Raw genomic sequence first — 26079 nt, forward strand, 5'->3', positions numbered from 1 at the left:
CCAGTTGCTAAGTAAGTATTTTGATAAATTCATAAACTAAGTTTATACTTGATTTATCGCAACTACAGAAATAGAACCTGCCAAACGAAATAGAATCAAAATGTAATCAGTAACCAATGTTTTGGGAAGGTCGATCGATCCGATCTAAGTCAATCCATCTGACCTAAACTTCGAATATTGACTTCAATCAAACGTCCTTATTGGTCGGTCGCGCTATGAGTACCTTGATCCAACTGACATTTGCGAGACAACCCGTCATTAAATAATGTTGCTGGTGGAGTCTGTAAACAGAGGCGACCTATTCTGTTTCGTCACTCTTATGCCTTAGTATTTTTTTATAAAAAATAAGTGTGCAATTGAGTCCCATCTTGCCTGATGGAAAGTAACGATGATAGAGCATTCACATAATGCCTATTCGCTCTCACCCTCAAAAAGCCCTAGTTATAGTGCAGGAAACAAGTCTGCAAGCAGGGAAATATACTCCATAGTCGTTCGACATATAAATGTGGCTTCGTAAGGACTCGCAAGGATTCGTTCTTGGAATATCCAGAACCTAGGGGTGGAACGCCAGCCTGCGTTTAGCCCCCGATGATGGAAAGTACAGTAAGATAAATAATTAAATCGTGCATATGATATACATACATTTTGTTTATTCGTTTTCTATTCACGGTTGGCACCGTGTGAGCTAGATGGGTTCGTTATTTCATTTTAAGTCGAGACTTAATCGTGTATAAAAACATAAACACCATTTACCTTCACATTTCGGACGTGTTGCAACGTGTATGGTAACGAAAGGACTTGATTTTTTTAAATATATAATATCAAGTGTCTGGACAAAGTAGTCGTGCGTCTGTAGGTAACCTACACGCCTGTCCATTATAAAGTGCAGTGCCACTCAGAACTTTGAACAGATCTGAAAGGCTCCTGTGCCCGTCACCCTGAGACATAAGTTGACAAGTCCCATGTTCCTGTAATTTAACTAGCACCCTTATCCTTTAAAATCGGAACGCAGTAATGCTTACATTACTACTTGGCGCACTTGAACACTCTTTCACAAGGAGCTCAACTGCTACTAAATGTAAGATATATAGTCATATAGAAATAATAGATGGGTTGTTCATTTAAATTAGTGCTTATAGGGATATCCCTACATTAATTGTTTCGGTAAGTCATCAAAGATTTTACAAATAATTTGAACCACAGTCTTACATATTATTCTTAGACTGCCGTATTTGTAATAATAACTGTTTCAAAGAATACCCAAACATCCTTAAAATAGTGATCCAATGTTCGTTAATAATTATTGGTTGGTAATGTCACAATGAGAGACTTGTCAAACTTTAATAGTATTAAGCGCCAAGCTACTAAACCAATATGAACCGATGATCACATTTCACTGAAGTGTGTAATGAGAACTATATGTCTAAATAATAAATTTCGTCTAATTAACGTTGGTAAACAGTTTAAGAGCTTGTAGTGTAACTTGATTACAGTTTAGTTCAAGTTTAATGACTAAATGAAGGTTTATGATTGTTTTTAATACGCAATCAAAATCAAATAGAAAGAAGAAACAAAAAATAAGAAAATTTAATACTGTTCAAACAATTAGTTCTAACGTTTATCTGATAAAATTTTAACTAGATGTCTAAGTTGAGTGGACAAATTTCTTACAATTAACAGAATGTCATTAAAGATGTAAGAGTTATTCAACGACTGCTAACTTTGACTAATTAAAAACTTATTCCGTAGACATTAATAAATCAAAAGCTAACACTCAGGCTTAGAGCGGTTACAGGGCGACTTTTAGCAGCGATGCAAACGCGCTGGCGTGCAAACGCGCGACTGCATCGACACAAAAGCATCGATACAAAAGCGTGATTGCATTGATGCAATCGCTTATAATTCTCAAGTGTAGCAATGCAATCGCGCATTTGTAACGATGCAGTCGCGCGTTTGCATCGCTGCTTAAAGACGCGCATGTGTGTAAAGGTAGACGATTAGCTACTGCATCGCTATTGCATCGCGTTTGCGTTGCGTTTGCATCGCTGCTAAAATTAGCTATGTGTAACTACTCTTACTTAAACTTTAAATGCTAGTTAGTATAAATAGCCCCGTACAATATGTAACTTTATTAGATTATGACCGTTGTTTGGTGTATTATTTTATTATATAATGCTTATTAAATTTCTTCTATTGTAATAAAACGTAATGAAACGACTCGTTTTATGTGAAGGTTATTCAACTTTAAACAAATAATGGTTTTTCCTTTTCTTTTCGTAGAACCAAAAGTGTACCTGTAAAGTGCTTTTTTTTCAATGGTTTCTAAAGGAACGTGATCCTCGTAGTGGGCGATGGAATGAGTTTGACAACAGCCACGGCAGCGAGGATCCTGCGAGGCCAAAGGCGTGGTCAGACCGGAGAGGACACTGACTTGGCCTGGGACACATTCCCCGCTGTGGCGCTTGCAAAGGTTTGTTTGTGTCTTAATAAAAATTAAAGGCATCTGCATTAGGCTGGCGACAAATACTTCATTCTTCGGCTGAGGGTCGAACAATAACAACTCCTGAGGGTGCATCGAAGACGAAACACGTGTAGGGTACATTTTTTGGTGATAGTATTTAGTGACAGGAGTTGCGCTTGTGTATATTGTGGTAAAATTAACTGCATGAAAAAATATTCAACACAAACGTAGCTATTCTGTATGATTTAAACTTCCCTGGGGGCGTGGAGTTGAAAATTTATTTACTTCCATTTTTATTAACACGGATTAAGTAGATGAAGTAAGTAACGCTTGAATCTATTATTAATTGGTCTTGTTTAATTTTTAATCCTTGAAAAATTTCGTTCGTATTCGTAAAAAGAACGTTAGTTAGTTGTTCATTTGTTCTAGTATGGTAATTTATATTTACACGCATTTTCCTTTAAGCGGCTAGCCGCATGGGAGTCCTATTTATTCAAATACGTCGTATATCATATCCATTGACGCGGTCTCGATTCGGAAGTGAAACTAGCCGCTTCAGCTGCTGTCGCTTGTGGCTAGTCGCTTGTAAAAGATTATTTATTTCCAAAATATAATATTACAGTAAGTTAAAATATATAGGTAAGGTACAATAAAAGCTTAAATGGTAGAAACTAAAACTGGAATTAAATTATAATGAATAAAATTGGGTTCCCGCGGCAAGGTGCTCAAGATGTTGGCAGCGTTCCATCTTAGCTATGAATAAATTGCTTTACATGTCAAAGCATAAGTAATTATATCGAGATCGTCACGAAAAAACGGGAATTATAAAATGGAAAATACACAATAATTCTGAAATGAAGTTATAAATAAATATTGATGTCGTAATAAATAATAAATTATGTTACAAATATTGTTCATCAAGGATTGTCAAAATTGATAACAAATACATGACACGATGAAATAATACAAAAGCATATTACTGAAATAAAATTTAATAAAAATAGAGTAGAAAATACTCAGTAGCGTTACATTTGAAAGTCCTTCACTTTATGTGAAAAATACTGTCCCAACAACTCCCTCTTCTGAGCACGGGTCTCCTTCCAGGCGAGAGCTTAAGTAAGTCAGCCACGGACATTCCAGTGCGAGTTGGAGATTTCACACGTTTTCCGAGTGTTGTGAACCTTCTTCGACGTGCAGGTTTCGTCGCGATGTTTCCCTTCACCGAAAAGCTCATGAAAATTTTCAAATTAAATTTCGCACATAAATTCCGAGAAACTCAGAGGTGCGAGCCCTGCTTGGGAGACGGTAGGTCAAATAATTACTCGCGCATTAGGCTACTACTGCTTAGGTATTATAAAACAATACACCATTAACTAAATATGTCTACGCAAGGCCGTTGTACCATCTATGTATACGTGCGTTTGCTGTGGCAGTAGTAGAATCAGATGTAACAGAACCCAGGGGCTAATAATACTAGTATATTACGCGTTGTGCGGTCGTTTGTTCATGTAACAAAGACCTACATTTTGTTGATCAACACGTCACGTCATGATTACAATCACTGTGTGATGTTGTCGTTGGCGCAACACGAGTCACAAACGTCGTATGGGGATACATAGTATGTACAGTCATTACTTCGTGTCGGTGGGAAAGGGTTAAAAGCCAGTCTCATTAAAAATGAGTTATTGATGTAGTTAAAAAGTTATTCAATATTTGTAAGCCTTTCGTAATTATTTACTAAATTGTAATCGCTAATTACAGGTTTCTTACCATAGTCTGAGTTCTTTTTATTTTTCCGATATTTCGAAATGGTATCTACAATTGTAACGCTACATGTAATTGAGATGAAGAGAGACAGACATGACGTTAACTATGACCAATGTTAACGACACCTTCTCAAAGGTAGTTTATTGGATTAATGCTGACAATTTAGCGCTCAATGCCAAGAAGACAGTGTGTTAAATTTGAATTACCTAATATAAAATGGACTAGTCCAATCATAGAAATAAATGAAAAAAGTTAGACCCTGTTAATAAAGCTGTCTTTTTGGGAGTGACCTTAGATAGTAAACTTCAATGGTTTCCACATGTATCTTCCTTAGCTAGCAGATTAAGCTTTGCTGCATACGCAGTCCGTAGAATATGTGAGCTTACCGATGTTGCTACTGCTAGACTAGTTTACTTTAGTTACTTCCATAGTATAATGCCCTACGGGATTCTCATGTGGGGTAAAGTGGCAGATATATAAACCATATTCGTGTTGCAAAAACGAGCGATTCGTTCCGTGGGTTAGGCTTTAGCCGTTAGGTTATCGGGTTTCTCTCAGAGAAAAGTTTAAGGAGACTGGTATCATGACTGTGGCGTCACAGTACATTTATTCAAATATTTTGTATGCCCGTAAAAATATACATAATTTCATTAAGAAAGAAGATATCCATAATATTAACCTTAGAACTAAGTCCAAACTCGTGGTACCACGATTTCGTTTAACTAAGGTAAACGATTCTTTTGGGGAACTACAGACATTTTTACAATAAGATTCCGGAGAATATATTAAGATTATCGTTTCCTAAAACTTACATTAAAAGTATTTTAATTGAAAAGTCATATTACAAAATTGAAGAGTATGTTTTAGATAAAGAAGTATGGAAAGACAACAAGAGTCTAGATTCCACACAATTATGATTCAAAGTGTATTCCATAGCATTTAAGTTTATTTGAAAAGAGCCCCAAGAGTCCCTAGAGTTTCTTGTTCGTTCTTCTGAGGGAAGTCAGCGTAGTGAACGAGCAGTAGCTTAAAAAGTAGCTTAAGAAATGACGGTTTCAATTGTAAAAATTTTACCTATAGAATGATTATTTGACTTTGATCTTGTAGTTAGTCGTCGACAGTGAAAGAGAGTAGACAGATATGTCTGTTCTTAAAGCTGTCATCATCTGCCGCTGGCCAGTCAACCCGTGATCGTAGAGCGTGAAACTGTTATGAAATATCGGAAAATAAACAGAACTCAAACCGTAGTAAGAATACACCTGTAATTAGTAATACCGCACTAGGGAAACCCTGTATGGCGGATATCATGGACACACAAGTAGACAATCACAAGTTACACCCAAATTCACTAGCGAAATAAATGTTGGCCATACAAATTTTTCTCACGACCCGGGACTCAAACCCGGGACCTCTGCGTGGCAATACAGCATGATGACCGTTGAAGGCTGTTGAGCATTTAGTATTCAGTATTTTATTTATTAGCAAACATGAAAGTTGGGTTAGCTAGTCCATCAGCCGCGAGGAGGACGACGGGGCGGTGTGGCCCGCTTCGTCGTGAGGAGAGGAGGGGGAGGACGTAGCTCCTCCTAGGTGCTGGGGGGTTTCGGTGCGCAAAGTCGATCCCGGATCCTTCCCACTAGAGCACCCGAGAAGGCCACCGTGGGGTTTTAGCCGGTAGAAGTCCGGCATAACCTCCCGCTACCCCCGCGGCGGAGAGGTATCCTAGGATTTCCCCACGCAAAAAAAAAAGCTAGTCCATACGGTATTAAAGCAGAAATGAAAAAATAAATATCAAGCTAAAATAAAACATTATTGGCCATGTTGATTTACATCTTTTTGCCATCTTTCGAGTAACTTTAATATTTGAAATTCAAAATACAATTTAAAATACAATTTTCTGTATTTGCTTATGAAATACAGCTCTTAAGTATAGTTTATGTGGTCTCTTCGTTATTAAAATCGCGTCCATTAAAAGAATTTTGTGAGGAAGTGGTGAAAAAAAAAGACTAATAAAGATAACATAATATCCCAACCTAACTGCCATAGTTTTTGACGGCTCATTATTATGATAAAACACGCCTTTATGATTCATCAGTTTCGAGTTTTTTACGAATTTTAAACATAAATATCCGCGTATTCTTAAAATTCGTGCTATAATACTGTTTTTAAAATGACCATAAAAAATATAAGATTTTAAAAGAAAAATTATAGTTTGTTGCATAAAATCTACTGACAGGAACTTTTTAGCCGAGCCTTTACATAATAAAATTTACAATATTTATGGGTGAAGGTTATTTGTGATCAGAGGCGGCTCGTGGGAGATTTCAGTGGGAGTTCATTTACCTATACATATTTTAAATAAAAAATGTAACTCACATTATAGTGTTCCATTTTAAACAATGCCACTAAACACTACGCTTCTTAATAACGATTGACAATAAGAATTTTTACAACACAACCAAATGCGCGCGAAAAATAGAATTCAGTACTCTATCGTTTTCATTTAATCGTTAACGATTGTAGAAAGGGAATAGATTGGGAGTGATTGCCACTTGTCTAGGCCCTCTGAACTTTGTAAACAATGTCGGTTCGTAGGAGCGCATCGCGAAGCGCTCCACTCCAATATTATATAGAAAGATAAAAATCTAATTGTGTGTTCGTCGTTCATTAATAAAAAAAATACTGCGGCTACTAATATAATATGAAAGCATGATGAATAAATTTACTTTGGTGGGTTGGATAGGAGTGGAAGCTCACTGCACCAGCGCTCCATAGGACGAGCCGCCTCTGTTTGTGATATCAAGTGATAGGACGAAGAAGTCGTGAATAGAATAGAATAGAATAGAATCGTTTATTTCATGTTATCAATGTCACAATATTACAATTGGAAATACAATGTCAAGGGATAACTATGATCGTCAGTAATAAAATTATAATAATAATAATGAATATAAAATAAAGTAGTATAACTACTGCTTGTCGAATAAAATAAAATTAAAATTGTTTCAAAAGAAACTCATCGACACTGTACAATTCAATATCCAATAAAAGGATTTTTAGTCGGATACAAAAGGTTTCATCGTTTCTAACACTTTTCAGGTGTGTGGGTAGGTGTTCGTAGAATCGGGGACCTATTACCCGCGGATTTCTAGTTGCAAGTTCGGTACGGTGGGCAACGGATTTTAGTGTTCCCGCGTTTCAAAACGCTCGGCCTCCGCCCGTACGTCGCTCATAAGTAGCCAAGTTTTGACGCGCATAAACTATTATATCATAAATATATTGCGAGTACATGGTCATTATATTGTATTTCTTAAAAAGGTTTCTGCAGTTCTGACCCTTTTTTATGCCTACTATTGTTCTTAGTGCACGTTTTTGAAGAATAAATACCCTAATCGACTCAGTTGAATTACCCCACAGTGTGATGCCATAAGACATCAACGAATGAAAATATGCATAATACGTTTGCTTCAATACCACATTGCAGACAAGAGGACGCAATTTCCTCAGTGCGTATGCAGCACTTCCAAGTTTTTGACATAGAGTTTGTATATGTGACTTCCAGTTCAAATTTGAGTCGTGCACCTGGTGGTAAGCGACACGCCTATCCATAACAGTAGCAGTGCCACTCAGAGCTTTAAATCGCAAAGATCGTAGCAGCACTGCCACTGCGGCCGTCTCACTGAGACATATTTTAGATCAGTCCCGTGTGCCTGTAATTTCACCGGCAACTTTAACCTTTAAAACCCGAACGCAGTACCTAATCAGCACATTACTGATGGCGGCAGGGTAAGAGTATGGGTGAGGGTTTTTCTTTCTTCCCATAGATATATTTTTCTATATCTGTGGTAGGTACTTCCTTGGACAAATTCTTTCACAAGGAGCTTACTTCTACTAAAATGACTTAAAAATAGAAAAACAAGCAAAGAAATAAAAAAAAAAGTAGATAAAAATTATGCCAAAAGACAAAAATATTGTAAATGTTTTAAATAATAAAATAAAAACCTTAACAGAAAATGAACTTTTATAGTAATACAAATCAAATTCTTGTGATAAATACACCAAATCGCATATAAATATTTTGGGTTTGCTCATTTTATAAGCCTTGCTGTTTGAGTTTTACACGTCGACTCATCTGTAGAACAAAGGCCTATGTGCAAGACTGCTTATTCCCAGAACATTGTACATTTCGTTCGTTGTTCTTCGCTATGGATATCAGATCGACCAGTGTTCGATTTCATATGTCCAAAACGAAATAAGATATAAAAATTATGAAAAGTAAATAAAATAGATAGACCTTATTTTAAATAACGAGACTATGTAGTTATCATACTTTCGCTGTATAACCACATCAGACTCTGTTCTTCTAATGTGTCGACTTTTTTTCTCAAAGTATTGAAAATGTTTTAGTGAAACTCCAACTAGACTTTAAATACATAATGAAGTCATTTATTTAATGGTGCAATGTACGAATCTGGCCCTAAAAGTTTCTCGACGGGGTCTAATGGATAAAGGTTTATTTAGGTAATTATTTATTATTGATGTTGGTCATTAGAGAGAACACATTTTTTGATACTAATAATAATACAAAACGCGGTCGAGATAAAATACAAAAAGGTAATATTTACAGTTTTCAGTAATTGATAAAAGAGGCTATTTTACTGTATTTCAAACAGTTAAGATGCCACGAAGACAGAGACGCTTGTTCTTTGCTACTCTTGTCGCCATTTGCCTGGTGCTTCAACTTCTGCGTTACCATCGAGCCTACAAATCCGAAATATAGTGACGCAATACTTTTCAGCAGGATAGTGTTTTGAGTAAAACAATATAATGTGTTAGCACCAGCAGGTAGTTGAATTCTAAAGTCGTCGCACTACTCATAATAAAAAAAAGGCAAAGTAGCAATGCTGGTCACGTGTTTTTTTTAATAATATCAAGTGACGGGACGAACAAGTCACGCGCCTGATGGTAAGCTACACGCTTGTCCATAACAGATGCAGTGCCACTTAGAGCTTCAAATCGCAAAGATCTGAGGGGCACTGCCACTGCGCCCGTCACCCTAAGACATAAGTTGACAAGTCCCATGTGCCTGTAATTTCACCAGCACCCGTACCCGTACTGCTAATATTACTGCGTGGTGGCAGAAATAGATAAGGTGGCAGTACTTCCCTGGACGAACTCTTTCCCAAGGAGCTCTACTGCTTACGAAGACGCTTACTGTTTAGGAGAGAGTTTAGATCATGGTCCGCCACGCTAGTTCGTTCATTTTTTTTTTGTAAAAGTTGTCAAACTTCTTTAACGAGCAGGTTTCGTTACAATTTATTTATTCCTTCACCTTTAACGAAAGATGATTAATAACAATACTAAACATTGATGTGCACGGAAGAGACGAAGAGTTTGAGAGCACTTGACGATGTCAGTGGCCCAACGGTATGTACTATATATGTGAGCTCTTTAGAACAAAGCTCAAATCTGATCATGTGCCGAGTATTTCGCCAAGTATATGACGGTTCATACTAAAATCTACTTACCATAAAATACTCAGTGGAACGCAAAGCTAGGAAGTTTGTTGTTGACAAAGCCGCGATTGCAGCTAAGCTTCACAGGTTTGAACGCATTTAATGCTGGCTATGAATACATATATCGTGGCGATCTCACTCGTATTCTTTGCTAGACATAGCAAAATAGATTTACTGTTGAGTATTTTATGGTTATTGTGAGAGAGAATTAAGCGAATCGGAGTTTACTGATCGATTTAGTCAATCCTGGGATTGACCATATTTCTATCAAAGGTTTTTTGATCAAAGGCTTTAGCCAAGTCCCTTATTCAAACTTAGAAATGACTGACTTGTCAAATCTAGAGGTGCCTGAAGTTGTAGGATTTGACTATAACAATATTCTCCTTTATTAGTTCTCACGTGATACATTATAGTAAAGTAAGTATATTATGTTATTACTGATACTGTATTTGTATCAACTCGTAGCAAGGACTTTAAAAATAATCTTGCATCAACTATAGTCCGTTCCAATCCATTCTACATGAAACGTAAACAAACGAGTCGTTGCCCCGACCATATACAGTTTAGTTCTACAAATACAAATCAAAATTTTTATTCATTTTAAAGTTGCTGCTAAATATTTTCAAAAGTAATTTCCATAATTTATTATGAGTAGAGATGATATTGAAAACCTTACAAACTTTGGTTGGGGAAGTAAGCCTTATAACATGAGGCTTTGCTTCCACCAATTTCCACCAACTACAACTTAAGGAAAATACCATTAAAAACATACATTTAAAAACTTAAATATATTAATTTAAGGAAGGTTTTTTCCGAGATTTGCTTGAAGATATCAAGATATAGTTGAACAGATAAGAATTTCAAAACTTTGTAAGTCTTTTCGTGACCTGTTGCAATGAAATCTCTATTTTCACAATTCGTCCTTAATAGAATATTTAAATTTCAAGTAACTTCACAATTTGCCTAAACACTTGTGCTTAAATGTTGGTAATTAGCAATAAAAAATTTAATAGTATTGTACTACTAGGTGACTATAATTTTCACATATTTAGATAACTTAATACCTACATAGCACTGATTATATTCAATTTTGGCATCCTCGTTCACGTACTCACACAGCATTATTAAAAAAATATTAGGAACGTGGTATAAACGAAAACCTAATTCATTCAGTCATAAACATAAACATAATTATGAAAAAAATTATTAATTCAGTATTACAATTTTATTAAACGTAATACATATCTAATCTATCGTAATATATGTCTGCCTTTCAAGCAGAGGCCGCGAGTTCGAATCCGGGTTCGTACCTCTGAGTTTTGTGCGAATGAAATGCGAGAGAATTTATGTGCGAAAAATTTGAAATTCACCAAGACCTTTTCTGTGAAGGAAACCATAATGATGAAACCCGCACGTCGAAGAAGATTCATAACCCTCGGGTATGAAGTACCCAACCCGCACTGGCTCAGTTTGGCGGACTATGGCCTACACCCACGTGTAAATGGGTTGATCATGATGAGAGTTTTAAGGCTCCATATTTCAAACACAACATTTATTTACAGGACAACGTTTGACCTATCATATTAGAACACAGTCAGACTTATAGTATTCTCGACGGCATTTCAAAATCAAAATTTTTTTGAAATAATGACATATTTTTTTAATGAATTAATATGTGGTTTTTCTTATCAGACGTATAACGTGGATGCTCAAACCGGTGAATCATCGGCTTGTGCAACGGCTCTTCTTTGCGGAGTAAAGGCACGGTATGAAACATTGGGACTTGATGCTGGCGGAAGATTTAATAACTGCGCATCAACTATCAACTCTAAGGTCACTTCGCTGGTTGATTGGGCTCATGAAGCCGGTAAGTATTATAAGTTTATACTTGAGTATTTTATATAAATTAAAATAGTCGCAATTATTAATATTGATACAAAGATTTTTATGATAACAAGTGACATGACGAACCAATCGTGTGCCTGGTGATAAGCGACACGCCTGTCCATACAGTTAAAGTTTGACAGAGTTTTAAATTGCGAAGATCTGAGGGGCTCTGTCAAGGCCACCGCCCGTCACCCTGAGAAATAAGTTGAAAGTCCCATGCCTGTAATTTCACTAGCATTCTTACCCTTCAAAACCGAAACGCAGTAATGCTCACATTATTTCTTGACGGCAGAAATAGGTAAGGTGGGCAGTACTTCCTTGAAGGAGCTCTACTGCTGTAATCGTGTAATGGTGTGATCGTTTATTATATTTTTCGGGACATTCGTTTTCAGTTCTAGATAGAACAATTAACATTTATTTAGCAATATAGTTTTAATATAAATAATAAGTAAGTATGTTAAATGATCGCAATGACAACATGTGTTTTTTGTAGTGTAGAAGTGTTCACGAGGACAGCCTATAGTTAAATTGCAAAATTCTGAAGAAACTAAAAAAAAATGCTGTATTGTTAAAATTTTTATTCACTTTGAAATGAGCAAAAATCATCGGTTGAGCAAGTGCCACTTGTATGTATAATTATTTGATTTTCAATCATATTGCCACTGTTAACATCTCTCAAAATCATAATCAAAAACTTTACTTTTTTTTAAGTGAAGATGATTGCCTCGGTAAAATTCCGCGATTAATAATTGGTTACAACATTATTATTTAAAAGAAAGTAGATTGAATAGAAGACGTTTCGAACTGACTCAAAACTGCATTGTATTTTCGAAATAGTGCGAAAATAATTTTTCAAATATGTTCTATCATAATTGTTATATAATGCTTCACAAAATTAAGTATTTTTTTAAACCCAATAACTTAATAATTGTTTGTTTACTGTTTCGTTGATTGCATTCAAATTTATATACTATCGTCTTCCTTAGCTGTCTTTGGGCCACTTAAATTGTGGCTATAGTTAGAAAATATGGACTGGAATTTAAATGAAGAATTTAAATTAGATTCAGTGTTAAACACGTCTTCATAATAATATTAATTGGAAACCTTCTGGTGGATTAAACCAATTAAGACTCATACTTTCGTACTTTCATGTACAAACTATATTTTTAATGAACGCCTTTAACGAAATATTACGGTAACATTTACGTTATTCTTGTAAGACCAATTTATTCGTAAAATGTTTTAACAAAGTGATGACAGAACATTCTTTCTTGAATGGATTACGGGATATAAAACTTTTATTCTGAGTAAACAAAACATAATCGCAATTTATAGCATCAATTTAGTTAAAGTAAGATATTGTATGTTATGAATTTTTAAGTTTATCCAGTAAATCCAAATAATCAAGTTTACGCGAAATTTTATCCACTTATTTCCTGTGTTATATACTTTCACAAACTTGGTCGTATTTTCGATAACCTGGTATAAGAGAAAATTTTGGACGTCTGTCTTACTTCATAACTTTAGTTTGATTTGATCAAGGCCGTGTTGTTTCATATTAACTTTTCCATAGGTCTATTGGGGATACATTTATCTATACACTTGTGAAAGATTGCCATAGACAAATGGAATATTATAATAACATATACGAATAGGTGGAGTACATATACCTAAAGTACATATAATACATATAGAGTGGATAATGTTCTGTCTCAAATCCCGGAATTATTACTTTTAGTAAAGTTGCACATCAAACATTTGGAACATGTTTTTATGATACCAAGTGATAGGACGAACAAGTCGTGTACCTGGTAAGCTACACAGAGCTTTAGATCGCAAAGATCTGTTTGACATTGCCACTGCCCTCTAAGACTTTGACAAGTTGAAACGTCCCATGTGCCAGTAATTTCACCAGCACCCTTACTCTTCCAAACTGGACCAACTCTTTTTCAAAAGGAACTATACCGCTACTAATATAATTATAATACCGTTGGCGTAGAAGTTAGTTGTTTTTGGAAAACAACTGACATAGGTAAAGCGACCGACTGACAGCCGCCCGACTCCGTGCTTGTAGGAGACGTTGACCCTGTTCGTCGGGAAGTTCTCAACGACTCTGATGACCCTATCACTTTCAACACTTTACAGGCCAGGCACTCAATACGAAATGACCGTCCTCGTCGACGAGGACAAAGGGCCCCGCTTATTTCGCTTGTGTTCAAAGTCAAAGTCAAAGACAAAGTAAAAAATCTTTATTTCGTAGGTAAGCGAATTACACTTGAAATAAAAAAGAATAATAAAATAATCATATTGATTAAACTCTACTGCACATTCGTAAAGCAGATTTTCTTGAGAAGAATGAGTAAGGTGCTCTAGGGGCTGCTCTTTGTAAATAAAAATTTGAACACATTTATCATTTACAATATTTATTTCTAACATCATTGATCGAGACTACATGCAAGAGGTACTGCAGGTCACTACCACAGATTTTTGTCGTCAAGAAGTTGTCTTATCCTACAGCACGACCTTCTGGCGGAAGTATCCAGTAGCGTCCTGCGCTGAGGTGCGTAGGCGCCCATAGGCCCGCTACTTAAATTTTTATATGGGTCTGCTCGTCCTTTTGTTTGTGAAGGCCAAATACAAAATGCCCTTCATAATAAAACCGCCTCAAACTTGTTTGTCAACGTATCATAAGTGTATTGAAAACTGGTTCAAATATTAGCTTGTTTTGTTGGTATTTGTTATTTTATTTCACTTTTGATTAAAATTATTCTGATCAGTTGTATTAAATTTATTATTGAGTTTGTTAATGTTTACTTGCTCCTTTGGATAATAATATAATGATTGACGTTAGATATTGTTGTAGATGATTCTGTCATCATTACCATAACTAAGGTAATCGTCATTTTTAGCAAAATTGGATTATGAACATAGTGACGAGATGTACAACCCCATTTTATCGGTTTTTGATGTCATAATAAAATTATTTAGTTTCCGTTTTATGTTAAGCAAAATAAGTGTAATTGAATTTATTAGCAAAAAAGACTTTAGGTGCAAATATACGGAAAATTACCGAAATGCAAATGCGTTACTTATAATAAAGAGGTAAGAATTACAGTAAATTTACAATCTTTGTACAAGTGGGGGTATTTTTTATCACATTGTTTGTGCTATCACACTGCAAAGAAAAAATCACCGTAGCACTTTCGTCAAAACTTATTATTGCTACGATTTAAAAAATATAATTTGTATATCAAATATTATTATAATTTCCAAAAAATGGTTTATGTGTATATAGTTTGCATACTGTGACGCCTAGTGACAAGCGACACGCCTGTCCATAATAGTTGCAGTGATACTCAGAGCCTTAAATCTCAAAGATCTAAGGGGCCAGTGCCCCTGAAATTATAGGCACGGGGACGAGGATCTCGCAATCCACATCTCCGTCGCCTGTGCCTATAATTTCACCAACACGTTTACCCTTCAAAACCGGAACGCCATAATGCTTATATTACTGCTTGGCGGTAGAAATAGTACTGCCCTGGACGAACTTTTTCACAAGTGGCTTTACAGCTACCGACAAAAGTAGTACGTTCCAAAAACTGACACTCGAGCAGCATTCAACAAAACCCTTGTCAGTCTTCGTGGTCAAGTGGCTTCTACGACGGTTTTCATGGTGTCATTATCTCAGAGGTCCGGGTTCGATCCCGGGCGGTTCAATGTATAAAGCAAACTTTTCTATATTGTTTCGGGTCCGGGTGAAATATTGTACCGTCGTTGTTTCCGATTTCCATGACACAAATGCTTTAGCTACTTACTTTGGGATTAGAGCAACGTATGTGATGTTGTCTAATATTTATTTATTAATTACGACTTTATAAATTGGTATGTCCAAAAATTAAAGTGGTTTTATCAAAATCATCGTAATCGTATTGATAGAGAGATAAATAAGTGACTACAAGATGTATGTATACAATACTTTACTAAAGTATGGCTGACATATGTACCTAATGGCTGTAATAGGTATTATATGCTTCTATAAATTAATTAATTAACTTGTACGTACATTAAGTTCGTTGTTGGATATGTTAGTACAAGCAATCCGTATATCTTTGGAGGCGTGCTAATAAGTGCCTTGTGTTTACTGGTATGTTGATTACAACGACGACATATTGATTAAATTTCTTTAGGTATTAAATCAAGTATATTTTAAAGCTCGCACTGACGCAAAATAATATATTACGATATCTTCTCTTTTATAATAACGCACACACTCAACACCTCGAACTAAGGAAACCTTGTGTCGCAGACGCCATGGATACACACATAGACAACCACAAATTACACCCAAACTCACAACTAATACTTATCTCGGCCCGGGAATCAAACTCGGGACCCCTGGGTGGCAGTCGGGCATGGTAACCGTGCTGCCACGGAACCAATTAGCAGACGGAGTTTTTAGTGCGCATTTGATCTCATCTGAAGGAAAGTGACATGCGTAGTAGCAGTAGAGCTTCTTATGAAAGATTTCGTCCAGGGACTGTCACCTTACCTATTTCTGTCGCCAAGCAGTAATGAGAGCATTACTGCGTACCGGTTTGAAGGGTAAGGGTGCTAGTGAAATTATAGGCGCATGGGACTTGTCACCTTGTCTCAGGGTGACGGGAGCAGTGGCTGTGCCTCTCGGATATTTGCGATTTAAAGTTCTGAGTGGCACTGCTGCTGCTATGGATGGCGTGCAGCTTACCATCAAACGCATGAATTGTTCATTCCGTCACTTGATATTAAAAAATGCACACCTATATACTGCTTATTCACTCTCGCTTTGAAAAGATCCAAGTTCAGCGTTCAGGTATGGAAATCCACTAGACTTCACCATACAAATATGGTATAACGTTTCGTGCGAATCTATGGAATATCTATAAATGTGGATCTCCAGCCTACGTCCAGTCGCCCGATGATGGTAATGGGTAGCCTGATTTCTTTTAGGTATTTAACGATGTTCCTTATTGTTCAGGTAAATCCAGCGGTATAGTGACAACGGCTCGAATCACACACGCGACTCCCGCGGCTTTGTATGCGCATGCGCCTTCAAGATATTGGGAAGATGACAGTAGAGTCCCGCCGACTGTGCGCAAGGACTGCAAAGATATTGCTATGCAACTGGTTGAGAATGAACCAGGAAGAAGTATTAATGTAAGCATTATTATTTTATTTTATATAACGAAAATCTTATTCAGGACACGTCATTAGGCCTAATGAAAATGGTTTTATTCCTGAATTGAATGGATATTAAAAATAGTAGATAGTTGTAACACGTTTGTAGCATTACGGTCATTTTACAACTATAACAAAAAAATATATAATTTAAGTAGTTACTTAACGTACTGCTCATAGCCACAAAAGTCAATAATTTGCGAATTTTTCTGACATAACTGCCGCGTTTGCTGATATTTGTTTGTTTTTTTTTTATTTGATTGTGTTTTGTAGTTTGAGAAAATGTTATTACGATTACCGAGGGATGCCATAATATGATTTCGTGTAATCCGTTTTGTCCAAGTAGACTGTCCTAAAGAGTAAAAATTTCGTAGTTTAAAGAAGGTATCTGCGAAATAAATTAGATTTAATTAATGTAATAAGCGTGTGGTGCTGCTGCAAGTGGATGGCGGTTGTGGTGAAGTGGTTCATTTTGTTCAATATATTTTCACTTACATTAACTCCAAAACAAAAAAAATATTATGAACACGTCACGCGTCCTGGACATAATGTCCCTAACAATAATAATACTGTAACGTCCTAGCGCCACACTGTGTCTTGAATGTGTAGCTGTGTTTTCATCCAACATTTAAAAAATATTATAAGATACTTTAATAGATAAATAAAAGATTTTTTTCCAAAATACTAATATTGCCCTTGGACACGGCGTATTTTATACGGCGCGTATGTGTTCAGATGACGTGCATCGTCGGCGCGTTTATAGTACGCCATGTTATTGCTGTAATATTGTAGAAAAAAAATAAATGTGGGTTACACCACTATTGCGCCGATAGCCCCAGTTTGCGTAGGATATACAGAAATGATACATAAGAAGGAGAACGGAGAAGTGGGTAAAACGCTTTACAGATCATAAAATGTGCGATGTATGTGCGAGGTAGGCTTTTCTACTATGAGCGTCGGGACTTAGCAAAAACACAACTGGTTAACGACGCGCGTCCGGCCAAGAGCCGCATGATTTGAACAAAAGAAAGTAGTCTGGCGTTGTTTGTTGCTTTGTGCGATTCCAGTGCACAACAGGGCAAGATGTAAAGATTTACAATAAGATTCGTTTTTTTGTTACAAATCCTCTAAACACTCGTAATCCATGTATAAACGTTTGTTTATTATTGTAATGTTTTACTTTTATTATTATTTACATAATGCTTTACTCTAAAAATCACGCAATGGCAAAATACATTAAGATCTATCGTCACTTGTTTTTTATTTAACATATTTTATTTGTCCTTAAGATTGTTAACTTCTTACCTACTGAGTTTATCCATGCCGATGATTGCGTTATCCGAATATAATACATTTTAAATAAAATTCAAACTTTCTTCTATTTGTTTAAGGGCTAGGTTCGGTGCCGTCGTTGTTCAGCGCCCTAACTTTGATTTCCTGATACGATAGTACGTTAATTTTTCCGTTATCTGATCTAAACAACTTTGTTTCGGTTGTCCTCTGCCTCTTTTTCCTCTCTTTCCTTTTGGATCTTCTCTATTACGATGTTTCCCACAAAACTGTCGTGACGTATCCGATACCCCAACATCTTCCTTCCCCCTTCAAATTTAATTAAAATATATAATTTTATGCAGGTAATAATGGGTGGCGGAAGGCGGCATTTCTTACCAACAGTAACACCAGACCCTGAGCATCCAAATCGCGAAGGCCGAAGACTGGATGGAAGAAATCTCGCAGAAGATTGGGCGAGGGAAAAGAAAAGACGACGATTACGAGCTCAGTATATTCACACAAAGCAACAGCTTGCTAAATTGGACCCGAGAACTGTAGATTATTTACTAGGTAAGATTTGTGTTATAAGCAGGATTTGAAATTATCAGCATTATTTACTTCGGGAATTATTTGGTAATAGCTTTTTATAATTATCCGACATATTGTCGAAAATTCCGATAATTATCCATGCTGATTCATAGTAAAATATTAAATAAATCAGAAGAAAAATTTTTACTTGAACAACATAAATGGTATGTGACTTTTTGGAGATTGACATTTATTTGACATGTTTGGATCACGCCACTTATACAAAACATGGCATAATATCCTTTATTCCATCCTCTAAGTTGCTAGTGGTAGTATTTTCTTGTTCTGTACCAAAGTAATTATCAATTTGAATTCTGTTTAAAAGATGCATAAAACGGTAGAACGACGAACTTATGAAGGAGAAATGTTTAGCTTCGATGGTAGACACTGTGTAGGACATATGCTAGCTAGGTGGACCTAACCTGCTGCAGAATAAATACTCTCGAACCAGGACTGTAACTTGGAGTATTCCGTTCTGATGGCATTTTTTTAATAACAAGACCAGTCATCCTGTAAACAAATATACATTTTTACTATATGATAACTTCTGGAATATTCAAATGAATTGCTATGGCCACAAGTATTTAAACATACTGTTTATTATAGTTCAGATGCCACTTAGAATGCTTCATAATCATGTAGTAGTTTCCCCGATTTATCCTATATACAACTGTATTACTGTTCTCGCGTTGGAAGTTATGGGATCGTTTACATCTAGTTAATACTAATCTATGTTGGCTTCATTATGTTCGGTATGTGACTTGTATTTTGTCATACGTGCGGCGCACTATAAGTTTCTGGAGTGAATAAGAACAAATACTATAAATGGTCAGAAATGAATTACTATTATTGTTTCTCAAAATATTCTCCGTTAGCGTTAATGCACTTTTTCATACGAATGAACCAATTTTGAAAACATTTATGCCACTCCACTCATATCTTATTTATATTTCATACTCTTCGACAGTCTCTTCAGGTGATGAAAATCGTTGACCGCGTAACTGGATCTTACGAAGACCCATACGCTCGATTGCTGCTTTATTTTGGGACTTGACTTGGCACTGTACGCGGGAAGGCTCATAAAGTCAACGTTGTTCACCTTCAAAAATTCATTTGTCTGTCTGGACATGTGAGAACTGGCATTATCGTGGTGCAAGATGATACGGCGTTTACGGTTATTTTTACGGAGTTTGTTAATAACTTCCGGCAAACAAATGGTCGTGTACCAATTACTATGTACGGTACTTCGATTCTCTAAAGCAACAGTAGCCACGTAGTAACAGTAGCAGTTTTATTAAAAAAGAAGGAATCATCCACTTAGAGGCACTTTGCACGCGTGCCACTTTGGTTGGTTTCGGCTCATCTCGAAAGATCCATACGCTCGATTGCTGCTTTGTTTTGGGATCGTAACTATAAATCCATGTTTCGTTACCTGTTACTATGTCCCACACCAAATTTGACGCCCCTTCGTTGAATCTGAGAAACATGACATTGCACCAAATGACGCGATGCGCTTGAGCCTCAGTGAAATTGTGTGGGATACACCGAAAGCACAGCTTCTTCACACCCAAATGTTTGCGTAGTATTGATTATATTTGACTCATGCCTATGCCAAAAGATGCCCGAATCTCATGGTATGTCACATGCCTGTCTGTTTTGATCATACGGCGCACAGCATCGATGTTTTTGTTGTTCACAGCAGTGGACGGGCGACCACCACGAAATTCGTCACTGCGATTCACAAGACCGCGTTTGAATTCTGCAAACCAGCTATAAATAGTCGTCTTTCATGGTGTTTCATCGCCAAAAGCAGTTTGAAGTCAAGCGAAGCTCCGCTGAGCTGTTAAATTATACTTAAAGCCGTAGAAAATCATACTACGAAAATTTTCACGACTTAAATCCATAGTGATGTAGACAATCAATTCGTAAGGAGAATATTTTGAGAATCAATAAAATCATTTCTGACCATTTATATTATTTTTTTCTTATTCATTCCGGAATCTTATAGTGTGCCTCACGTATGACAAAATCAAAGTCACATACCCAACATAATGAAGCCAACATAGATTAGTATTAACTAGATGTAAACGATTCCATAACTTCCGACGCGAGAACAGTAATACAGTTATGCAAAACATACTGTTCGAAGACAGTTTGAATGCGAATTTTGGATACCGATTATCTCTCCACAGGAGGATATACGTTCATATTCAATAAAGCTTAGTATTGTTGATGTATATAGGATAAATCGGGGAAACTACTACATGATTATGAAGCATTCAAAGGGGCATCTGACTTACAATAAACAAGATGTTTAAATACCATATAGCCATAGCAATACATTTGAATATTCCAGAAAATATCATATAGTAGATATAAGATACAATTTAATTTAAGTAGATGTAAGATAAGGTTTAGACGGTAATTAATTTTATTATGAATCAAACATTGGTGGTGTGACTGTACTTAGGATTCAAAGAAATAAAATATACCATACACCGATTTATTAAATAGATGATATTGAATCTATATAGATGTCACACCAATAAGGTGAAGCTCTTCTGTTTTTCAGAAAAGGCATTTATTTGTTAAATGAATATTATATTGAAAAATTGAATACATATTTCATAAGAATTTAATATTTTACAACATTCTGAGGGTACATACACTGACATTGTTATGTTAATAATAATTATTATTATTAACATAATAATTATGCAGAACAATGTCAGTGGCGATGATTCTTATCACTTAGCTTGACGTTTTGGTGATTAAGTCGCATTCATGTTTAGGAGAAAAAATTTTTAGGTTTCGAAAATTCTAAATCACATTTTTGTATTATTTTACAAACTATTTTATTAATTCCACTACAATTGTTATCATGGCTTTTAATTAATTCCGTGTGCTTTTATTTAATTACGTAGACCTATTGGACTTTAAGCTGTAAAATGTACATTAAGATTATCCTTTATTGACCATTTTATATAAAAAACCTTTGTAGCTAAAGCCATCGCGGACGCATAAAACTCCGTTATTATGCGGTTTCGAAGATATATTTCTTTCATTATATTCATTTTATGTTGCTCGGTATCCGCAGTCCAATATTTAAGAAAACACAACCCTTTGTTGGGTTTTGTTTAAGGATTAAAGCTTACGCAGCGATTTAGACAGAAATCCTCTATTTTAGGTTGTTATTTATAGTACTCAAGGCGGAAGATTTTAAACATTTCAGCAATTTAGCTTTAGAAAGCTTTAGACACGTCTTAGCTTTTAGGATTCTGTGCTACTTATTTAACAGAAATACGCCGAAGACTTTTTGTAATTGGGCCGAGGCAGAATTTCTGAGTACACGATAATAATCTTAATTTTCTTCGCTTTTTACCGTGTTCTGCAGTATTAAGTGCCGTTGAACGCGGTGCAGCACTTAGTGTTATTAACAGATTTATTTTAGACCTCCTGCTACAATATTGTTATTACCGATGAAATGAGCTGATTCCTCTTACATCTGGTGTTTTCACAATATGCACTGAAAATCGGTACTTGTAGTCTCTTCCATGCAGTATTTTATGAAATATTTATATTTACGAGACTTTTCATCGTAATCAGCGTTACTGTTCCGTAATCCCGTTTGAGTCCGTTTAATCTGGTTTTAGGCAGAGTTTGAATTGTAAATAAGAATACAAAATTAGATGCAAATTTACGGTCACAAGAAATCAAAAAGGGTGATCTAAACAAAACCACAGTAAAGCTGTACGTTCCTGAATCGCACATTTATTTCTACGTGCGCGGCAACCTATTTTTAGCCGGGGCGCTTAGTACGAGTAGCATTCATTATAATTTAGTGTGCAATAAACCTTTTCAACGTAAGCACGTATCTCTGTGTACACTCACCTACTTACATTAATACATAAAGCTAACTTAGAACTTAACAACTTAACTACATGTATTATATTTGGTTCTTCGAGCCTTCGAGATACGCTATCCCCGCCCTCGCCCTATAAACGCCGAGGTCAAATATTTTTAGGTACTTGTTCATATACAAGCTAAATTAAGATGTAATCTTTGTCATCCGTCATTCGAAAATACAAATAGTTCTTTATTGCAGGTTTATTCGAATATTCACATATGGAGTTTAATGCGGAACGGGGTGCGGTCACAGATGCAGATGAGGAAGCGACGGCAGGAGTCTCTGTCAAAGCTGATGATCCATCCCTAGCAGATATGACCAGAGCGGCCCTGTCTATCCTGTCAAAGAACGAAAAAGGTTTTTTCCTCCTCATTGAAGGTGAGTTTGTGAAGCTTTGTATATTATTCAGCAAGTTTCCGTCATGATTGCTTCAGATTCCGGATATAATGGATCATTTTTCATGAGAATTCATTATGTGGTTTGCCTTTGGAGGGTATTATAACATTTCGGTAAATTAAATATCCATCTCGATTCTCACAGCGTATTCATGAGTTCGCGTGTTTTGTTGGGCCGTTCCATATGTTGATAAGGTTGCTTTTGTGAAGGCGCCGTCAAATTTTTGTTGGAGTTATGACGAAACAATCAAAGACAATCCAGTTGAAGAAATTGAGTTGACAGGAGTATGCTTTCCGCTTTTCAAGCTGAAGGCATACAATTACGTTGTAACCTTTTGATCCCTGGAAAATAGTTTTATATTACTCCCGGAGGTTTTGTGCTTTATAGTGTGACATCAACCTTAATTAAATTATATCTTACATATTGGCCTAAACTTCTCTAGGTGGAAGAATAGACCATGCACATCATTACAATAATCCATATCGTGCACTGGATGAAACTCTTGAGCTGGAAACAGCACTCTTGGCTGCGTTAGAGAGAGTCAACCCAGCAGAAACCTTGATCGTAGTCACTGCTGACCATGGACATGTGATGACCTTCGGGGGCCAGGCCACGCCAAGAGGACATCCTGTTTTAGGTAAACCAATAATAACTACAATAATTGTTTATGTATTATTATAATCCATATAGTACTGGCAATATTTGTGTGCAAAATTGATTAAAAGGCGGTAATACGCGATAACGTTATTGATTAATAGCATTAACATAGCTTCATTTCAATGTTAGTATGAGAAACTAAAATAATATTAATGCTTCAAGTTAATATTTAGTTTACTATAAATTCCAATTATAGGTAGTCGAGAATAACTTTTAGAAACGATTTGGGAAAGTCAAGAAATTCTTTGGGGATTTGGCTTTCAATGTTCAGAAAGTTCCTTTGAAATTTGGGATTTCTGGGTAGGACTAGCCGTCTAACTTGTTGGACGTTTTGAACAGGAGCTGATACGGTCGTGTCGGATATAGACGGGTTGCGATACACAACCCTATTGTACGGAACTGGGCCTGGGCACGCAGAACCGCGAGCTATTCCGCTTAACGATACTGCTATTGCTTCCGCTGCCGCCGATGCCGTACATGCCGCAGCAGTCCCAAGGCAGTGGGCTACACATGGTGGCGAAGATGTACCAATCTACGCACTGGGTAAGGCTTTATTTCTTTTCGACCAGAAATTATATTGTATATTGCTCCAGCACTAAAAAATAAAATAGATATACCCAGATTGCGCAGGAACTTGTCAAGTTAGTTCCACCTTCACCGCTCCTCTTAAAGTCGACTAGAAAGTCCGGAACACTCTATCCTTACTACTCAACCGATCTGAGTCGTAGTTGGTTCCGTTCTCTTTTAATTGAAAATAGAACTTAAGATAATTTAGTAAAATGAACGGTTTTTATTAATTAGTATAAATACTTCAACTAAAACCATTTTAGTTGAAAGAAATATCTCAACTAAAACCATTTTAGTTGAAACAAATATCTCAAGATCTCAATATGTTTGAGTGTAGTTTCAATTGTTTGCTTAAGGTCCCATGGCTACCATTCTCTTCGCTGGAGTGGTAGAGCAGAGTTATATCCCACACGCGATTGCGTACGCTGCCTGTTTGGCCCACCACGCAAAACGGTGTCAGGAGAAGGCCAGCTTCAATTTCACGCAACCACCGGTACGTGTATTGATTTGGTATTTTATTATTACTTTAAAATATTTGAATTACGAATAAAGCTTATTTTTACTAAACTACATTTTGTTTTTACGAAATTATAATTTCATTACGAATTTGAGTGCTGTGCGTGTCGAAATCTTGTCAATAATTAAAATAAAACATTTTTGTCTTAGGCAAAAATACAGAAATGCGTATCACCCGAAGTTAGTAGTGTATCAGCTGCGGATGAAACAAGAAGCGAAGGTACAAACAGTCGTCGATTTGTAGTCGCTTCAAGCGTTATGTCCGACGAACGAGTGCCACGCTCATCCGCCTCACCACTGCTCGCTCTACTAATTTCACGATGTAATCTAATATCAAACTTTTGTAATTTAGTTGCATATTTAAGCGTTTTTTGTTTTGTAAATTAAATTTTGAAATAACGTGTAAATAGTAAATAAGGCCCAATAAGATTTGTACAGAGAGAGTGTAAATACCGGCACTAATCAATTATTGTGAAAAAGAAATATAATAAAATTATGGATTTATTATTGTGTTTTGCATTTCATGTCAATTATGACTGAACCACGATTATAGTTATTCAATTTTAAATTTGTCTTTTAATTTATTTATGTTTTATTTATTTATATATATTCAGGTTACATACACCCGTAAACATATACTTTATAGACTAATATACATATAATATAATAAAACACAATAGTGTTTAATAAATATAATAGGGGTTAAAGTATGAAATTGCCTATTTGTACTGAAAATCTAAATTGTTTATTTTTTAAATTTTTAACAAATTTATTTAATCAAAATAGTTGCCATTATTATCTATACATTGCTGCCATCTAATGGGAAGGTTATTAATGCCTTTGCGATAGAACTCCGACGATCTAGACTGCACAAACTGTGTGAAAGCATTTTGTACTGCCTCCTGGGAAGAAAACTTCTTGTCACGTAGATAATTGTCCAAATCACGAAAAAAATGGTAGTCCGTTGGAGCAAGGTCTGGTGAATACGGAGGATGACGAATGGTTTCTAACTGCAGTTCCTGAAGGGTCAAAATGGTTTCTCGTGCTGTGTGAGGTCTCGCGTTGTCGTGGAGCAATAATGGTGAAGATCGATTCATGAGTCGGGGCTGTTTTACTGCTAGTTTTGTCAACATGGTTCGGAGTTCGGCACAATAGACATCTGCCGTTATTGCTTGACCAGATCGGAGAAAACTATAGTGAATAACACCATGCTGAGACCACCAAACAGTTACCATTACCTTTTTATTGGTAAGTTTTGCTTTAGGACACTGTTGTGGCATTTGACCTGGGGTCAGCCATTGCATTTTTCTTTTCCGGTTATCATAAAGAAT

At 36.1% G+C, this 26079-nt stretch overlaps 1 protein-coding gene across 1 annotated transcript in view; it reads left to right on the forward strand.

Moving 5' to 3' along the window:
- The window catches only part of LOC113229596 (alkaline phosphatase-like), a 26480-nt gene extending 1313 nt beyond the window's left edge, over nt 1–25167 (forward strand). Inside the window, exons 3-11 of the mRNA XM_026463250.1 lie at nt 2329–2470; nt 11437–11611; nt 16646–16824; nt 18480–18687; nt 22811–22990; nt 23451–23645; nt 24005–24208; nt 24589–24725; nt 24899–25167. Coding sequence (XP_026319035.1) covers nt 2329–2470; nt 11437–11611; nt 16646–16824; nt 18480–18687; nt 22811–22990; nt 23451–23645; nt 24005–24208; nt 24589–24725; nt 24899–25135 — 1657 coding nt within the window. The 3' untranslated portion in view covers nt 25136–25167. The remainder of the gene's footprint in view (nt 1–2328; nt 2471–11436; nt 11612–16645; nt 16825–18479; nt 18688–22810; nt 22991–23450; nt 23646–24004; nt 24209–24588; nt 24726–24898) is intronic.
- Nucleotides 25168–26079: the final 912 nt, after the last annotated feature.

The sequence above is a fragment of the Hyposmocoma kahamanoa genome, unplaced genomic scaffold (assembly GCF_003589595.1).
Source record: "Hyposmocoma kahamanoa isolate Upper Pololo Valley unplaced genomic scaffold, ASM358959v1 62, whole genome shotgun sequence".
Lineage (NCBI taxonomy): Eukaryota > Metazoa > Arthropoda > Insecta > Lepidoptera > Cosmopterigidae > Hyposmocoma > Hyposmocoma kahamanoa.